The sequence below is a fragment of the Salminus brasiliensis genome, chromosome 16 (assembly GCF_030463535.1).
Source record: "Salminus brasiliensis chromosome 16, fSalBra1.hap2, whole genome shotgun sequence".
NCBI classification, from domain to species: Eukaryota; Metazoa; Chordata; class Actinopteri; order Characiformes; family Bryconidae; genus Salminus; species Salminus brasiliensis.
Window position 1 is genome coordinate 1,758,531 of NC_132893.1, and position 16,963 is coordinate 1,775,493.

The 16,963-nt window shown below is 38.1% G+C and overlaps 2 protein-coding genes across 18 annotated transcripts in view; both read right to left on the bottom strand.

Moving 5' to 3' along the window:
• Positions 1-16,963, bottom strand: part of LOC140537170 (protocadherin gamma-C5-like) — a 226,653-nt gene that overhangs the window by 113,992 nt on the left and 95,698 nt on the right. For 2 of the 17 annotated variants that reach the window (XM_072659451.1, XM_072659434.1), the window contains exon 1: positions 3,857-6,393. The exons of 13 other annotated variants lie outside the window; for them this stretch is intronic. In XM_072659451.1, the coding sequence (XP_072515552.1) occupies positions 3,857-6,313 (2,457 nt within the window). In that variant the 5' untranslated portion in view covers positions 6,314-6,393. Of the gene's footprint in view, positions 1-3,856; positions 6,394-7,360; positions 9,846-10,750; positions 13,282-16,963 lie in introns of those variants that run through there. 2 more of the 17 variants (XM_072659440.1, XM_072659433.1) reach the window with 2 other exon arrangements.
• LOC140537176 (protocadherin gamma-A4-like) lies at positions 1,301-3,062 on the bottom strand. The gene has a single exon (XM_072659492.1). The coding sequence runs from the start codon at positions 2,965-2,967 to the stop codon at positions 1,351-1,353; it is 1,617 nt and encodes a 538-aa protein (XP_072515593.1). The 5' UTR covers positions 2,968-3,062; the 3' UTR covers positions 1,301-1,350.

Consider the following 16,963-nt stretch of genomic DNA (forward strand, 5'->3'; position numbering starts at 1 on the left):
TTTAATCGATTTATTGTACAAATACTTAAACTCTTATGATTAGTGTTATTTAATGTTCATTTGAATGTTTATATAACTGTTAATGTATACTTTTGCACATTACTGTACATATTACAGTTGACTTTGACTTGATTTTGAGATCGACTGTTGAAACCAAAGCAGTAAAAAAACATTTCAGCACTTTTAGGATAAACAGCATCAGTCAGAGAGAGAGAGACAGAGAGTGTGTTCATAATCACATAATACTGGGGGGGGGGGGATTCTATCCCAAAGCAATATGTTGATTTCAAGACATGAACACAATTTACAAACTATTTTAAAGGTGTGAAAGAAAATACATTATGTCAACGTTCCACATATTTCTAAGACAAATTCAAATATGCTCAATGAACACTATTTTGAAATGTATTACCAATGAAGAGTTAATGAAGAGGTATTAATCCTTTTGAACATAATGAAAATAATATGTAATTATACTATCAATAATATTTATGAAAAAAGAGCCAAAGAGCCAACCAATATCCTACCGTATCAGGAGATTCTGGATCTTCCAGGAGTTTATTTTCCTTCATGGCACGCTGCAAAGTCTCTGAAAAACTTTGGTCCACCACTAAAACACTCTGTCCACCAAGTGTAGAATATTTACAGTCACTTTTTCTTGAGTTAGTCGTCATACAAACGTCATAATTATACATGTGCGGAAGAGTTCCAGTAACTCCAGTGTCTGTGTAACCGGGTGGATAGTATGGAATAACTGGGAGATTGGACTGGTAGAAAAGACGAGACTGTCTCCACCTGTAGATCTTCACTGATATTATAACAACTACACAGGTAATGAAAAGGAAGGAAACAGCAGCCAGTGCTAAAACTAAATAAAACGTCAGGTTATCGTTGTATTCTTTTCCATGTGTAAACTCTGTGAATTCTGACAGCACTTCAGGGAAACTGTCCGCTACAGCTACATTGATATTAACTACAGCTGAGCGAGACGGCTGTCCGTTATCCTCCACAACAACAGTGAGCTTCTGTTTCACAGCATCCTTATCAGTCACCTGGCGCACAGTCCGTATCTCTCCATTCTGTGGACCCACTTCAAACAGAGCTCTGTCTGTGGCTTTCTGTAGTTTGTAGGAGAGCCAGGCATTCTGTCCAGAGTCCACATCAACAGCCACCACTTTAGTCACAAGATAGCCAACATCTGCAGAACGAGGCACAATCTCAGCCACCAGAGAGCCACCAGTCTGTACTGGATACAGAACCTGAGGAGCGTTGTCGTTTTGATCTTGAACCACAATCGTCACCATAACTTCAGAACTTAATGGAGGCGATCCACCGTCTCGTGCCGTCACATTAAATGTTAAACTTTTGCTCATAATCAAACGATCTTAAAGCATGTATCACTCCGCTATCTAAATTAATAGATATTAGAGAACTCACTGGGTTACCCATTACATCACTGTCCTCTAAAAAATATGACACTCGTGCATTTGGTCCCCAGTCAGCATCATTGGCTTTAATTGTCAGCACAGCCACACCAGGTGAATTATTTTCAGTAATAAAAGCTCTGTAATGCTCAAAGTTAAAATCGGGTGGATTATCGTTTACATCGGAAATCTTAACAGCTAGTGTTTTATTACTGTGTAAAGCAGGGCTTCCTTGATCGCTCACCAAAATAGTGATGTTATATTCAGCAACATTTTCTCGATCAAGAAGTTCATCAGTAATTAATGCATAGTAATCAGAAAGTGATGATTCTATTTTAAACGGTATGTTGTCATTTATTTTACATTGCACGACTCCGTTTTTACCAGAATCTGCGTCCTCTACGTTAACAACAGCTATGGTTGTCCCCACTGGAGAATTCTCAGCAATGGTGTTTGAAAATGACATGAGCTGTATGGTGGGAGAATTATCGTTTTCATCAAGAACATCTATCACCACTTTACATGTATTTGCAAGGCCCCCTTTGTCCATTGCTTTGACATTTAATCGAAAAGTCTTTTCTGCCTCGTAATCCAAACGATCTAACGTTGTGATAGCCCCTGTTTCTGAGTTTACTTCGAAAAGGTTCCTGGCCTCTTTACTAGCCTGAGCAATAGAATATGAGACCTGACCATTAATACCATCGTCAGGATCAGCAGCGCTTACTGCAGTTAAGACTGTACCAACTGGAGATGTTTCCCTCACATCGGCTTTATAAAGGGATTGTTCACAAACAGGGGCATTGTCGTTGCTATCTAAAACAGAAACAAAAATTTGAACGGTACCATATTTTTTAGGTGATCCTCCGTCGTATGCAGTGAGAACTAATTTTACTTCATTGCGTTCTTCTCTGTCTAGTTCATTTTGCAAAACCATTTCCACGTATTTGTTGTCCTCACCCTGATCATTTATTTCTAATTTGAAATTATCGGTGGGACTGAGGGCATAGTTCTGAATTCCGTTTACACCAACGTCCAAATCAACTGCACTATCTAATGGAAAGCGTGCCCCAGACACTGTACTTTCGCTAATTTGCATGTTAATGGTTTCTCTAGGAAACTTTGGTGCATTATCATTTATATCTTGAACCTCAACTATTACACGATGGAGCTGAATTGGGTTTTCAATAATTAGATCAAAGCTGAAGCTGCAGGGCGTTGTTTGCTTACAGAGCTCCTCTCGGTCTATCCTCTCCTTCACTACCAGAGTGCCTTTGTCCCTGCTCAGTTCGACATATTGGCGACCGCCCTTTGTCACGACGCGAGCTTTTCCTGAAATCAGTCTACTTATCTCAATTCCCAAGTCCTTGGCGATGTTTCCCACAAACGAGCCCTCCGGCATCTCCTCCGGAATTGAATACCGAGATTGGCAAAATATGTCGTCCAGTCCATAAAAACATATAATAAACAACACGATCTGCCATTTTTGCTGCGGTGTAGCCTTCCGACGATGATGAAAAACGCCACACAACGGCAAATAATCCATACCGATAGAAAAACTCTCCTCTATCGGTGGGTTTAAGTAATGTTTAAAAATAATGTATAGTAAAAATAGTAAAAAAGTAATCACAACAGACGCTCTCTGGTATTTTCTTAGCTAAAAGACGAAACACAGATGCGTCATTTAAAACATACTAGCAGTGGAGTGTAGGAGGGACTAAGGAGGTTTTCCTTGATGATTTAAAAAGTTGTGGTCCAACAGCGGCACTTAGAGTATGAATGCAGGAAATGCACAGCTACAAGACAAGCACACGGTCCTTGTGCATGGAGAACACACTTGTCAATGAAACATTTTCAACGTCATTCAGATCCAACATATGCACTCCACAAATCTGTCATTATAGAAAATATAAAGGTTATACAGTAATATTATTGAACGTATAACCTTTTTATGGAATGTGTGCTATTTTTTAAATATAGCTCTAGGAAAACAGGCAAGAAAGTTAATATAACGAAAACAAAAGCATTAAAAATACAAGCATCAAATTCCCACAAAAGTGATTTCTATGTCACTGCAGAAACGACGCCAACTAGACACATTTCAGCACTACAAAGAAGAACAGCGCCACATGGAGAAGTGGTGATGGAGTGGGAGGTACTGCAGCTCTGATAGTTCTTGGTTAATCCTACTTCTGACCATCAGGTTGATTTTAAAACACATATAAATAAACAGAGAAATTATGTTGCAAGTTTAAAAGAACAGATACCACATCATAGTAACTTCAATGTATTATTGAAAAGCCTTCAATGATGCATTATGAAGGATGGGCTGGGTATAATTCATACTGCACTCCAAAAGAAAAAGACTACGTAAACACCAATAATAAGTCTAGATAAAGCTGCAAATTAAAACATTAAATAAACCAATGTCCTACCACATCAGGAGATTCTGGATCTTCCATGAGTTCCTTTTCCTTCATGGCACGCTGCAGAGTCTCTGTGAAACTTTGGTCCACCACTAAAACACTCTGTCCACCAAGTGTAGAATATTTACAGTCACTTTTCCTCGAGTTAGTCGTCATACAGACGTCATAATTATACATGTGCGGAAGAGTTCCAGTAACCCCAGTGTCTGTGTAACCAGGTGGATAGTACGGAATAACTGGGAGATTGGACTGATAGAAAAAACGAGACTGTCTCCATCTGTAGATCTTCACTGATATTATAACAACCACACAGGTAATGAAAAGAAAAGAAACAGCAGCCAGTGCTAAAACTAAATAAAACGTCAAGTTATCGTTGTATTCTTTATCCTGTACAATATCTGTGAATTCTGACAGCACTTCAGGAAAACTGTCCGCTACAGCTACATTTATATTAACCACAGCTGAGCGAGATGGCTGTCCGTTATCCTCCACAACAACAGTGAGCTTCTGTTTCACAACATCTTTATCAGTGACCTGCCGCACAGTCCGTATCTCTCCATTCTGTGGGCTCACTTCAAACAGCGCTCTGTCTGTGGCTTTCTGTAATTTGTAGGAGAGCCAGGCATTCTGTCCAGAGTCCACATCAACAGCCACCACTTTAGTCACAAGATAGCCAACATCTGCAGAACGAGGCACAATCTCAGTCACCACAGATCCACCAGTCTGTACTGGGTAAAGAACCTGAGGAGCGTTGTCGTTCTGGTCTTGAAACACAATCGTCACCATAACTTCAGAACTTAACGGTGGGGATCCACCGTCTCGTGCCGTCACGTTGAAAGTCAAACTCTTCATTTGCTCATAATCAAACGATCTAACAGCATGTATCAATCCGCTATCTGAATTAATAGATATCAGAGAACTCACTGGGTTGCCCATTACATCACTTTCCTCTAAAAAATACGACACTCGCGCATTTGGTCCCCAGTCAGCATCAATGGCTTTGACTGCCAGCACAGCCACACCAGGTGAATTATTTTCAGTAATAAAAGCTCTGTACTGGTCAGAGGTAAAATCGGGTGGATTATCATTTACGTCGGAAATTTTAACAGTTAGTGTTTTATTACTGTGTAAAGCAGGGCTTCCTTGATCGCTCACCAAAATAGTGATGTTATATTCAGCAATGTTTTCTCGATCAAGAATTTCATCAGTAATTAATACATAATATTCAGAATATGATGATTGTATTTGAAACGGTATGTTATTATTTATTTTACACTGCACAATGCCGTTTGTACCGGAATCTGCGTCCTCTACATTAATAACAGCTACGGTGGTTCCCACTGGAGAATTCTCAGCAATGGTGTTTGAAAATGACATAAGCTGTATGGTGGGGGAATTGTCATTTTCATCAACAACGTCTATGACAACTTTACACGTATCAGCAAGAGTACCTATGTCCATTGCTGTGATATACAATGCGTAACTATTTTCTTTCTCGAAATCTAATCTTTCAAGCAATGCTATTTCTCCTGTTCCAGAATGTACCTCAAACGCATTCCTTGCCGCTTCATTAGCCTGTCCAATCGAATAAGAGACCTTCCCATTTACTCCTCCGTCAGCGTCAACAGCGTTCACTGTTGTTAAGACTGTACCAACGGGAGAATTCTCTCTAACTTCAACTTTATATAATGTCTGTTTGCAAACAGGGGCATTATCATTAACATCTAACAAAGAAATGTGAATTTCAACAGTACCGGATTTTTTAGGTGATCCTCCGTCGTAAGCATTAAGAACTAATTTTAGCTCATGGCGTTCTTCTCGATCCAGCTCATGCTGCAAAACCATTTCCACGCGTTTACTGCCATCAGCCTGGTTATTTACTTCCAATTTAAAAGGATCAGCCGGACTCAGAGCATAACTTTGAATGCCATTTACACCTACGTCCATGTCAACAGCGCTGTCTAATGGAAAGCGTGTCCCCGATGCAGTGTTCTCTATTATCTTTAAATTAACATAAGCTTTAGGAAATTTTGGTGCATTATCATTTATGTCTTGAACCTCGACTATCACACGATGAAGCTGAATTGGGTTTTCAATGATCAGATCAAAGCTGAAGCTGCAGGGCGTTGTTTGCTTACAGAGCTCCTCTCGGTCTATCCTCTCCTTCACTACCAGAGTGCCTTTGTCTCTGCTCAGTTCGACATATTGGCGACCGCCCTTTGTCACGACGCGAGCTTTCCCTGAAATCAGTCTACTGATCTCAATTCCCAAATCTTTGGCGATGTTTCCAACAAAGGAGCCCTCTGGCATCTCCTCCGCGATTGAATATCGTGCTTGGCAGAAAACGACGTCCAGTCCGTGAATAAAAAAAAATAAAAACACGACCAGCCATTTTAGCTGTGATGTAGTCCTTCGATGATATTGGAAAACGGCGAATGAGCGGACATAATCCATAAGGAAAGCCATATGAGAATCTGACGATAATTAGAAAATAAATAATTAAACAACGTTTGTAGAAAATCCAATAACTGGGTCAGTGACTGGCTGTTCATAGCAGATACAATAAATGCAACAAATCAGTACCTAAAGATGAATCAGACAGTAGGAGGGACTATGACGGTTTTCCACTGAGTTTTGGACAATTGTTATCCAACAGCGGCACTTAGAGTAAAATGCTGATAATGCAGAGAAACATTTTCTTTGCATATTAAGTGTCACAATTAAACACTAAGTAAATTCAACAATTCATACTAGAACATGCCAACATCTCCTATTGAAAGCAGCTAAAAATTATAGGCATGTTGATTAAAATAGATAGATAGATAGACAGACAGAAAGATAGATAGAAAGAAAGAAAGATAGATAAATAGACAGATAGATAGATCAAACATGATAGAGCAAAGCTATAAAAGGAATTTTACAAATTGATTAGCAACATCTTAGATTCTAAACAGAGCTAAACTGCTAAAACCAACAAAACGTAGAACATTTCAGCACTAGTGAGAAGAACAGCGTCAGCCAGAGAAGGTGAAAGAGTGCGTGTAAGAGACAGAGAGAGAGAGAGAGAGTTTTCTACTTTGGCTGACACTGATTTGAATTCATGTATCTTGCATCCACGAATCCTAAAGCATATAATTTATGACTTGTAAACAAATTAAATAAGGCATAAGATTGAATTCACCTGGAAATCACTACTGAGCTATATTTTCACAATTGCAAAGCATAATCATACATTTTTCAGATTTACTCATTATGCCAAAAAGTTCTTCAAAGCTTGCCAAAAATAACCTAATTGAATGCATCACAAAAGCATTTTTACTATATTTTTACTTTGCAAAAACTCATTTAGTATGAATAAAGAGACAATGTTTGTAATATTACAAAGAGAAGAATAATACTAAGAAGCAAGTATCAGAAATAAGAGGAGACACCTGGAACATATACCTGAAAATATGCATGCGGGATTAGACTTGAGTTAACATAAAATGAAAAACATAAATAAAAACTCCCTACCATATCTGGAGATTTTGAATCTTCCATGAGTTCATTTTCCTTCATGGCACGCTGTAGAGTCTCGGTGAAACTTTGATCCACCACTAAAACACTCTGTCCACCAAGTGTAGAATATTTACAGTCACCTTTCCTCGAGTTAGTCGTCATACAAACGTCATAACTGTACATGTGAGGCAGAGTTCCAGTAACTCCAGTGTCTGTGTAACCGGGTGGATAGTATGGAATGACTGGGAGATTGGACTGATAGAAAAAACGAGACTGTCTCCACCTGTAGATCTTCACTGATATTATAACAACCACACAGGTAATGAAAAGAAAGGAAACAGCAGCCAGTGCTAAAACTAAATAAAACGTCAGGTTATCGTTGTATTCTCTTCCGTGTGTAAAGTCTGTGAATTCTGACAGCACTTCAGGGAAACTGTCCGCTACAGCTACATTAATATTAACTACAGCTGAGCGAGACGGATGTCCGTTATCCTCCACAACAACAGTGAGTTTCTGCTTCACAACATCTTTATCAGTGACCTGGCGCACAGTCCGTATCTCTCCATTCTGTGGGCCCACTTCAAACAGAGCCCTGTCTGTGGCTTTCTGTAGTTTGTAGGAGAGCCAGGCGTTCTGTCCAGAGTCCACATCAACAGCCACCACTTTAGTCACAAGATAGCCAACATCTGCAGAACGAGGCACAATCTCAGTCACCACAGATCCACCAGTCTGTACTGGGTAAAGAACCTGAGGAGCGTTGTCGTTCTGATCTTGAACCATGATCGTCACTATAACTTCAGAACTTAATGGTGGGGATCCACCATCTCGCGCAGTCACGTTGAAGGTTAAACTCTTAATTTGTTCATAATCAAACGATCTTACAGCGTGAATCATTCCGCTATCTGAATTAATAGATATTAGAGAACTCACTGGGTTGCCCATTACATCACTTTCCTCTAAAAAATAGGACACTCGCGCATTTGGTCCCCAGTCAGCATCACTGGCTTTAACTATCAGCACAGTCACTCCTGGTGAGTTATTCTCACTAATAAAAGCTCTGTACTGGTCAGAGTTAAAAACGGGAGGATTATCGTTTACATCGGAAATCTTAACAGTTAGTGTTTTATTACGGTGTAAAGCAGGGCTTCCTTGATCGCTCACCAAAATAGTGATATTATATTCAGCGATATTTTCTCGATCAAGAAGTTCATCAGTAATTAATGCATAGTAATCAGAAAGTGATGATTCTATTTTAAACGGTATATTGTCATTTATTTTACACTGCACGACTCCGTTTTTGCCAGAATCGACGTCCTCTACATTAATAACAGCTACGGTGGTTCCCACTGGAGAATTCTCAGCAATGGTGTTTGAAAATGACATAAGCTGTAAGGTAGGATAATTATCGTTTTCATCAACAATGTCTATGATAACTTTACAAGTATCTGCAAGTCCCCCCTTGTCCATTGCCTTTATATTTAATTGGTAGTTTTTTTCTGCCTCGTAGTCCAAACGATCTAACGTTTTAACCTCTCCTGTTTTTGAGTTTATCTCAAAAAGGTTTCTAGCTTTTTCACTAGCTTGAGCAAAAGAATATGAGACATCTCCGTTCACATCTGTATCAGCATCGTTAGCGCTTACTGTCGTTAAAATTGTACCAACTGGAGAATTCTCACTCGCTTCGGCTCTATAAAGTGGCTTCTGACACACTGGTGTATTATCATTAACATCTAAAACAGAAATAAAAATTTGAACCGTACTTGATTTTTTGGGTGATCCTCCATCGTAAGCAATGAGAAGTAATTTTATCTCATTGCTTTTTTCTCGGTCAAGTTCATTCTGTAAAATCATTTCTACATGTTTGCTGCCATCATCCAGTTTATGTATTTCCAACTTAAAATTATTTGTAGGACTGAGGGCATAGTTTTGAATTCCATTGATACCAACGTCTAAATCTAGAGCACTGTCTAATGGAAAGCTTGTCCCCGATGCAGTGTTTTCACTAATTTCCAAATTAACAGAAGGTTTAGGAAATTTTGGTGCATTATCATTTATGTCTTGAACCTCAACTATTACACGATGGAGCTGAATTGGGTTTTCAATGATCAGATCAAAGCTAAAGCTGCAGGGCGTTGTTTGCCTACAAAGGTCTTCTCTGTCTATCCTCTCTTTCACTACCAGAGTGCCTTTGTCTCTGCTTAGTTCGACATATTGGCGACCACCCTTTGTAACGACGCGAGCTTTTCCTGAAATCAGTCTACTTATCTCAATTTCCAAATCCTTGGCGATGTTTCCCACATATGAGCCCTCTGGCATCTCCTCCGGTATTGAATACCTTGCTTGGCAAAATACGACGTCCAGTCCGAAAATACAGAGAATAAAAAGCACAATCTGCCATTTTAGCTGCGGTGTAGTCCTCCCATGAGTCATCGAAAAGATACACCAGCGGATATTTTCAATGTAGAAAAACATACTATTCTCTGTGAGTAATTAGAAAATAAATAAATACGGAAAGGTGTTGTAGAGAACCTAATAACCGAGTCAGATGCTGGCTTTTCATAACAGAAAAAAAATTAACAAACCTCCCACCTAAAAAAGTAGCACCCAGTAGGAGGGACTACGGCGGTTTTCTACTGAGATCTGCACAACTGCTGTCCAATAGCGACACTTAGAGTATACATTCTGACAATGTAGAGACGCGTTCCTTTTCTATATTTAGTCTCGCCATTGAAACAGTAAGCAGTAAGCAACTAGAACCCTCGAAATTATTTTACAGATGAGGAATGAAATGTAAGGCATGATATTAGTTTGCAGAATTATCATGCCTTGCATAATTGCTGCCTTGCATAATTGCTTCTGACACAAATAATAAATGTTATAAAGTTTAAAAGCTCTGATTAGAATATTGAGATAAAAATCCACTTATAAAGAATGTAAAAATGCTACCATATTATTTTCAATAAAATCAGATACATTAAAACAAAACAACAAATTAACTTTACAAGATTTTACCAGCAGCTTATTGTCTTAACAGACCTAAGTTGTTGAGACCAAAGAACCAGGAAACATTTCAGCACTATTGAAAAAAACAGCCAGAGAGCGAGAAAGAGATGCATACAACATTTGTTTACACATCTGAAATCATGCTTATAAGAGTACACATAACTACATATGAAACAATTAAATTTAGCATATGTTTCAACTAAGAAGGAAGTCGGGAATGTGACCGTTTTAACAGGACGGCAATGCAAAAATATGGAATTTATGTCACTAAACAATTATTCTAAGTCCATGTTTCCAAAAAAATTTTAAATAAAAAGACCGATGTATAAAATAAAATAACTGAAACCTACATTGAGTATCATTTGATAACACTGAGTTATCAAATGAAAAAGAAGATCCTACCATTTCTGGAGATTCTGGGTCTTCCAACAGTTCCTTTTCGTTCATGGCGCGCTGCAGCGTCTCTGTGAAACTTTGGTCCACCACTAAAACACTCTGTCCACCAAGTGTTGAATATTTACAGTCACTTTTCCTCGAGTTAGTAGTCATACAAACGTCATAATTATACATGTGAGGAAGAGTCTCAGTAACTCCAGTGTCTGTGTAACCAGGTGGATAGTATGGAATAACTGGGAGATTGGACTGGTAGAAAAGACGAGACTGTCTCCATCTGTAGATCTTCACTGATATTATAACAACTACACAGGTAATGAAAAGGAAAGAAACAGCAGCCAGTGCTAAAACTAAATAAAACGTCAGGTTGTCATTGTATTCTTTTCCATGTGTAAAGTCTGTGAAATCCGACAGCACTTCAGGGAAACTGTCCGCTACAGCTACATTTATATTAACTACTGCTGAGCGAGACGGCTGTCCGTTATCCTCCACAACAACAGTGAGCTTCTGTTTCACAGCATCTTTATCAGTGACCTGGCGCACAGTCCGTATCTCTCCATTTTGTGGGCCCACTTCAAACAGAGCCCTGTCTGTGGTTTTCTGTAGTTTGTAGGAGAGCCAGGCGTTCTGTCCAGAGTCCACATCAACAGCCACCACTTTAGTCACGAGATAGCCAACATCTGCGGAACGAGGCACAATCTCAGCCACCACAGATCCACCAGTCTGTACTGGGTACAGAACCTGAGGAGCGTTGTCGTTCTGATCTTGAACAATGATCGTCACCATAACTTCAGAACTTAATGGAGGAGACCCACCATCTCGTGCTGTCACGTTAAAGGTTAAACTTTTCATTTGTTCATAATCAAACGATCTAACAGCATGTATCACTCCGCTATCTGAATTAATAGATATCAGAGAACTTACTGGGTTACCCATTACATCACTGTCCTCTAAAAAATACGACACGCGCGCATTTGGTCCCCAGTCGGCATCGCTGGTTTTAACTGTCAACACAGCCACACCCGGCGAGTTATTCTCAATAATAAAAGCTTTGTAATGCTCAAAGTTAAAAATGGGTGGATTATCGTTTACATCTGAAATCTTAATAGTTAGTGTTTTATTACTGTGTAAAGCAGGGCTTCCTTGGTCGTTCACATAAATAGTGATGTTATATTCAGCAACATTTTCTCGATCAAGAAGTTCATCAGTAATTAATGCATAGTAATCAGAAAATGATGATTCTATTTTAAAAGGTATATTGTCATTTATTTTACACTGCACGATTCCGTTTTTACCAGAATCTGCGTCCTCTACATTAATAACAGCTATAGTAGTTCCCATTGGAGAATTCTCAGCAATCGTGTTAGAAAATGACATGAGCTGTATGGTAGGAGGATTATCGTTTTCATCAACGATGTCTATGACCACTTTGCAGGTGTCTGCAAGACCACCTTTGTCTTTTGTTTTTATATTTATAACATAACTTCTTTCATTCTCATAATCTAAGCTACGCAACGTTTTAATATCCCCTGTTTCTGCATTAATTGTAAATATATCTCTAGCCTCTTTGCTGGCTTGAGCAATAGAGTATGATATTTGGCCATTTATTCCTTCATCAGCATCAACAGCGCTTACGGTTGTTAAGACTGTACCAATTGGAGACGTCTCCACAACATCAATCTTATACTCGTCCTGCTTACACACCGGTGCATTATCATTAATATCTAGTACAGTAACATGAATTCGAACTGTGCCAGATTTTTTAGGCGATCCTCCGTCGTACGCAATTAGAACTAGGTGTAGTTCATCACGTTCCTCCCTGTCCAGCTCACGCTGCAAAATCATTTCTACGTGTTTGCTTCCATCAGTCTGACTGTTTAATTCCAATTTGAAATGGTCAGTTGGAGAAAGCGCATAGCTTTGTATGCCATTTATTCCAACGTCCTTATCTACAGCGCTGTCTAAAGGGAAGCGTGTCCCAGATATTGTATTTTCGCTAATTTCCAAACTGACGGTACTTTTTGGGAATGTTGGTGCATTATCATTTATATCTTGAACCTCAACTATTACACGATGAAGCTGAATTGGGTTTTCAATGATCAGATCAAAGCTGAAGCTGCAGGGCGTTGTTTGCTTACAGAGATCTTCACGGTCTATCCTCTCCTTCACTACCAGAGTGCCTTTGTCTCTGCTCAGTTCGACATATTGGCGACCGCCCTTCGTTACAACGCGAGCTTTCCCTGAAATCAGTCTACTTATCTCAATTCCCAAATCTTTGGCGATGTTTCCTACAAAGGACCCCTCTGGCATCTCCTCCGGGATTGAGTATCGTGCTTGGCAAACGACGACGTCCATCCCGTAGACACAAAGAAACAAACACAGAGTCTGCCATTTTAGTCGAGCAGCGATCTTTCTAGGAGTGTGTCTGCCATACCACCAGTCCAAATAGACCATCTTTAAATCTTGTTATCTTCCCAGTAGCATAAGACCTTACATGTAAAACATCCTTCGTTGAATCCAGCTAGTTTAAGAGACACTCTCATGTAAACCAAACAGGATAAGGATGTATGTGTATGCTGTGGTGGGAGGAATATCTTATTAAACCATCGCACAAAGCAATTCTAAACCGACAGCGGCGCTTAGAGTTGAAACACTGAAAAGGCAGGACAGTCAGATTTGAGTCCAACTCTAAAATTTGTGGAAGATGAAGAATTGAGTGATCTAGGAATAGTAAGCACAAATAATTAACACATAATTAACCAACTAATGCTCCAAATCACAATCCCAAACCTGGTCTTGGAGTATCTATGCAAAGTCATTTTCACAGTCTAAATACACAAGAAAGCTTTGTTAATGAACTGAATAGACTGAGCAAGTGTGCAGGGAGAGCAGGGAGAAAGGAAAAATGATAAGAATGTAAAATTAGTGTCACTTGAATACAATAGTATGCATGGCACCTCTAGTCATATGTCATGTGTCACATCCTTTACGGAGACACAATTGTGTGGATTCTAAAACCCAGTTACAATTTATATGCCTAATTTAACAACATTAAATACTTAATTCCAACAATCTTTAAAAAAAAAAATTATGTTAAATTTAATGGTAAAAAGTTAGTAACTAAAAACCTGGGTCTAACAGAATCTTAATATTAAGACATAAGGTATATGTCATTGTTTTATTTGACCAGGACACCCAAGCTTTTGCATGATTCGGTGTAATCAGTTCCATAGGCTGAGACTGCATGGTTTAAGTTTTCTTGGCAATAATAAAAATAATGATTCATTTATTAGAAATGTCTTTCTCAATCCTGGCTGCTTCACAAGAGCAATATGCTACATACACAGAAACACACAACGACAGCAGTTCAACAACAACAAGAACAAATCATTCAAAAATTATATGCAGAAAAGGGTCACTTACTGAGTAGCTAGTCTTGCTACTATCCTATGAAAGCTCCTACCCTTCTGAAAAATTCACTTTAACACTTTGAACACAGTTTTATTGGCAAGCCTACTGGTATTATTAATACTACTAGGAATAAGAACGAAAACTTTAATTCTTATCCAAGTTATAATTCTAATATGATGACACCTTCCATCAAAAGTGAAAAAAGGGGGAAAATGATCAGCTCAGGAGATTTCATGTCAGCAAAACACTGTATTCCCATTCCGATTGGTGTAATCTGCTACAGACAGCAGCAGCACTGATCCTGACCTACATTCTTACTGTATATTAAAATAAATACACTGATCTCAGATCCCATGTCAGGTTTTCATGTCTGCAGAACAGAAAACACTTCTAAACATAGCATATTGTAAATAAATTACATTTTTTATTCACATTATCTCAATCCTTGTTTTATGGGTTGTTTTATGTTTTATTGCACTCTCTGTTAGTAAACTAAGTATGCAATTTCTTTCTGGCCAGTTAAACATTCAGGCTTTTGTGATCACTTGCAGTTTTTCAATATCTTTAATAATACAGTATTTCATATTAATTGAAGTATTTAAATCTAACATATAGGTGTCTCATCATCATCATCAATGGTAACTCCTTTCAAAGACCAATGACAAATAGTCATAATTCATAGTTCATGTTGGCCTAATTTAAATTTTACTCTATACAAGCATGGTTATTGTTTACTTTATCTGATCCAGATACACCTAAATGACTTGCATAGATAAAAAAAACAACAACAACAACAGAATGCATTAAATATGTCCCTTTACACATGTGAGGTTCCTGCTTATGGAGCTGGGTTGCCATAAAATTCAAATGGGAGGTATTGTAGGGAATATGCAGAATTCAGTATGCAAACACACCAACATTCATTCATCTTGTTTAAGCTGTCAGACATGTCATTATCTTGAACTTTCCAAAAGCATATACTACTACAGACATTATTACTGTTACATACACCCCTACTATGTATGAGGTTACTAATTGTGTATTTGATCAGGCTGAGGAAGGGTGAGGCCTGTCTGACAATAATAAAAAAAAAGAAAGTGGAGCTTGACACTGTTTCAGAGTACTGAAAAAGTAGTTAGTAGTTAAATATGACAATAGTGATGGAAGATTTGTGTACCAATAGACAGAGACAGGGCAGTCTTAAAAGAATAAATAGCCATTTAGTTTCTGTTCGGACTGCACAGATCAAAGAATGAGGCCATCACCAGCATGACATGCAAAGTATTGGAGGATAATTTGTCTTACTGCTGTGTCGATCAAAGCCTTTAAAATTCTCTTAAGAATAATTCACAAATGATGATATCTGAAATCGTCATCCATCATCAACTGCATGAATATGGCACAATTAGTCATTTCTACTAACATTTTGGTTACATGCCTGCAATTCAAATGCAATCCAAGTCTTCTGTGGTGGAGCACCTTTTAGACGAAGGCATTTAATTACTGGACAAGTCATGCCAGGAACATTGAGGTGAAAAGAAAAGGGTGGTCAGAAAGGAATGAAGGAATGCATTTCATAGTTTAAATGAAATAAAGATCACATATGACAAGGTGCAAGGATTAAAGTAAATAGGTTAATGCACAAAAACGTTTAGAGGAAGGGTGAGGCCTTTTGGTTTTTGTAGTTTACATAATATAAATTCTGTTGTTGTTTTATTATTATTGTTTTGTTATTATAGTATTATTGTTGTTCCTGTTGTCTTTAAATTATGTCAAAATGCGATGGTGAATAGAACAATGCTAATGCTCCACAGCTGGAATATTTTTTTTTATATTGACTCCATTGAAAGTTAAGAAAGTTTCTACCTTCTCCTGCTGTTTTGGAGATATGACTATTTTGCATGATGGCAACAAAAATTTACTCTAAAGTCAGTGGTATGATTTCAGATTAGTAAAGTTACAAACTGAGTGTAAGTTTAAAAGTTTAAATTGGTAAACTATGCAGGCATCTGATTTTGGAGGAAGTAATGTCAAAATACATTAGCTTAAAACAAAACAGAAGGATCAAAAACAACAAAAGAGAAGTAAATGACATTGATTTCTTACCTATTAAAGGTCAGCAACAAGGGATCCAAAGAACAGTGCATGGAAGGAAAGATAAAAATAAAGTGTTAATTTATCTCATGATTTAAATAAAAAAAAAAAAGATTTTTTGTTTAAAAATACAAATACACACATATATGTGTGTGTGTGTGTGTGTGTGTGTGTGTGTGTGCAAATTGCACAAGGAATCTGCCACGTAGAAAAGAAACAGTAAAATTGAAAGCTCAAAGTAAAACACAAATAGAAAAAACAAAATCAATGTAATCATTTTGTAATCCATTACATATTTTTTAAATGATTGGAATTACACTGTTTCTAATTGTCTTTTGGATGTTATGATAAAAAACACAAATTTGAACAGCCAAGGTCAATAACAACATTCAGTAATGCCCATCTGAACAGACTAAACATTTAAGCCAGTTATTTGTAATGCAGAAAAATTAAATTTCCATACACACCATGAGTCCAAATGATTGTCAACACCCCTTATAATGAATGCCTTCAGCTACATTAAGTTGCACCCATTGGTGACACAGATGTGCACATGCACACACAGCTCTCTAGTTCCTGTAGAGAAGTACCGCCAATAGAATAGGATTCTTCAGAGCAGATAAAAATTGACACCATGCCTAATGGCAGTGTTTTCTGGAAAGATGAACAGTGCTTCACCCAATACTTCTGGGATGAGTTGGGGATGATAAGGTGGGG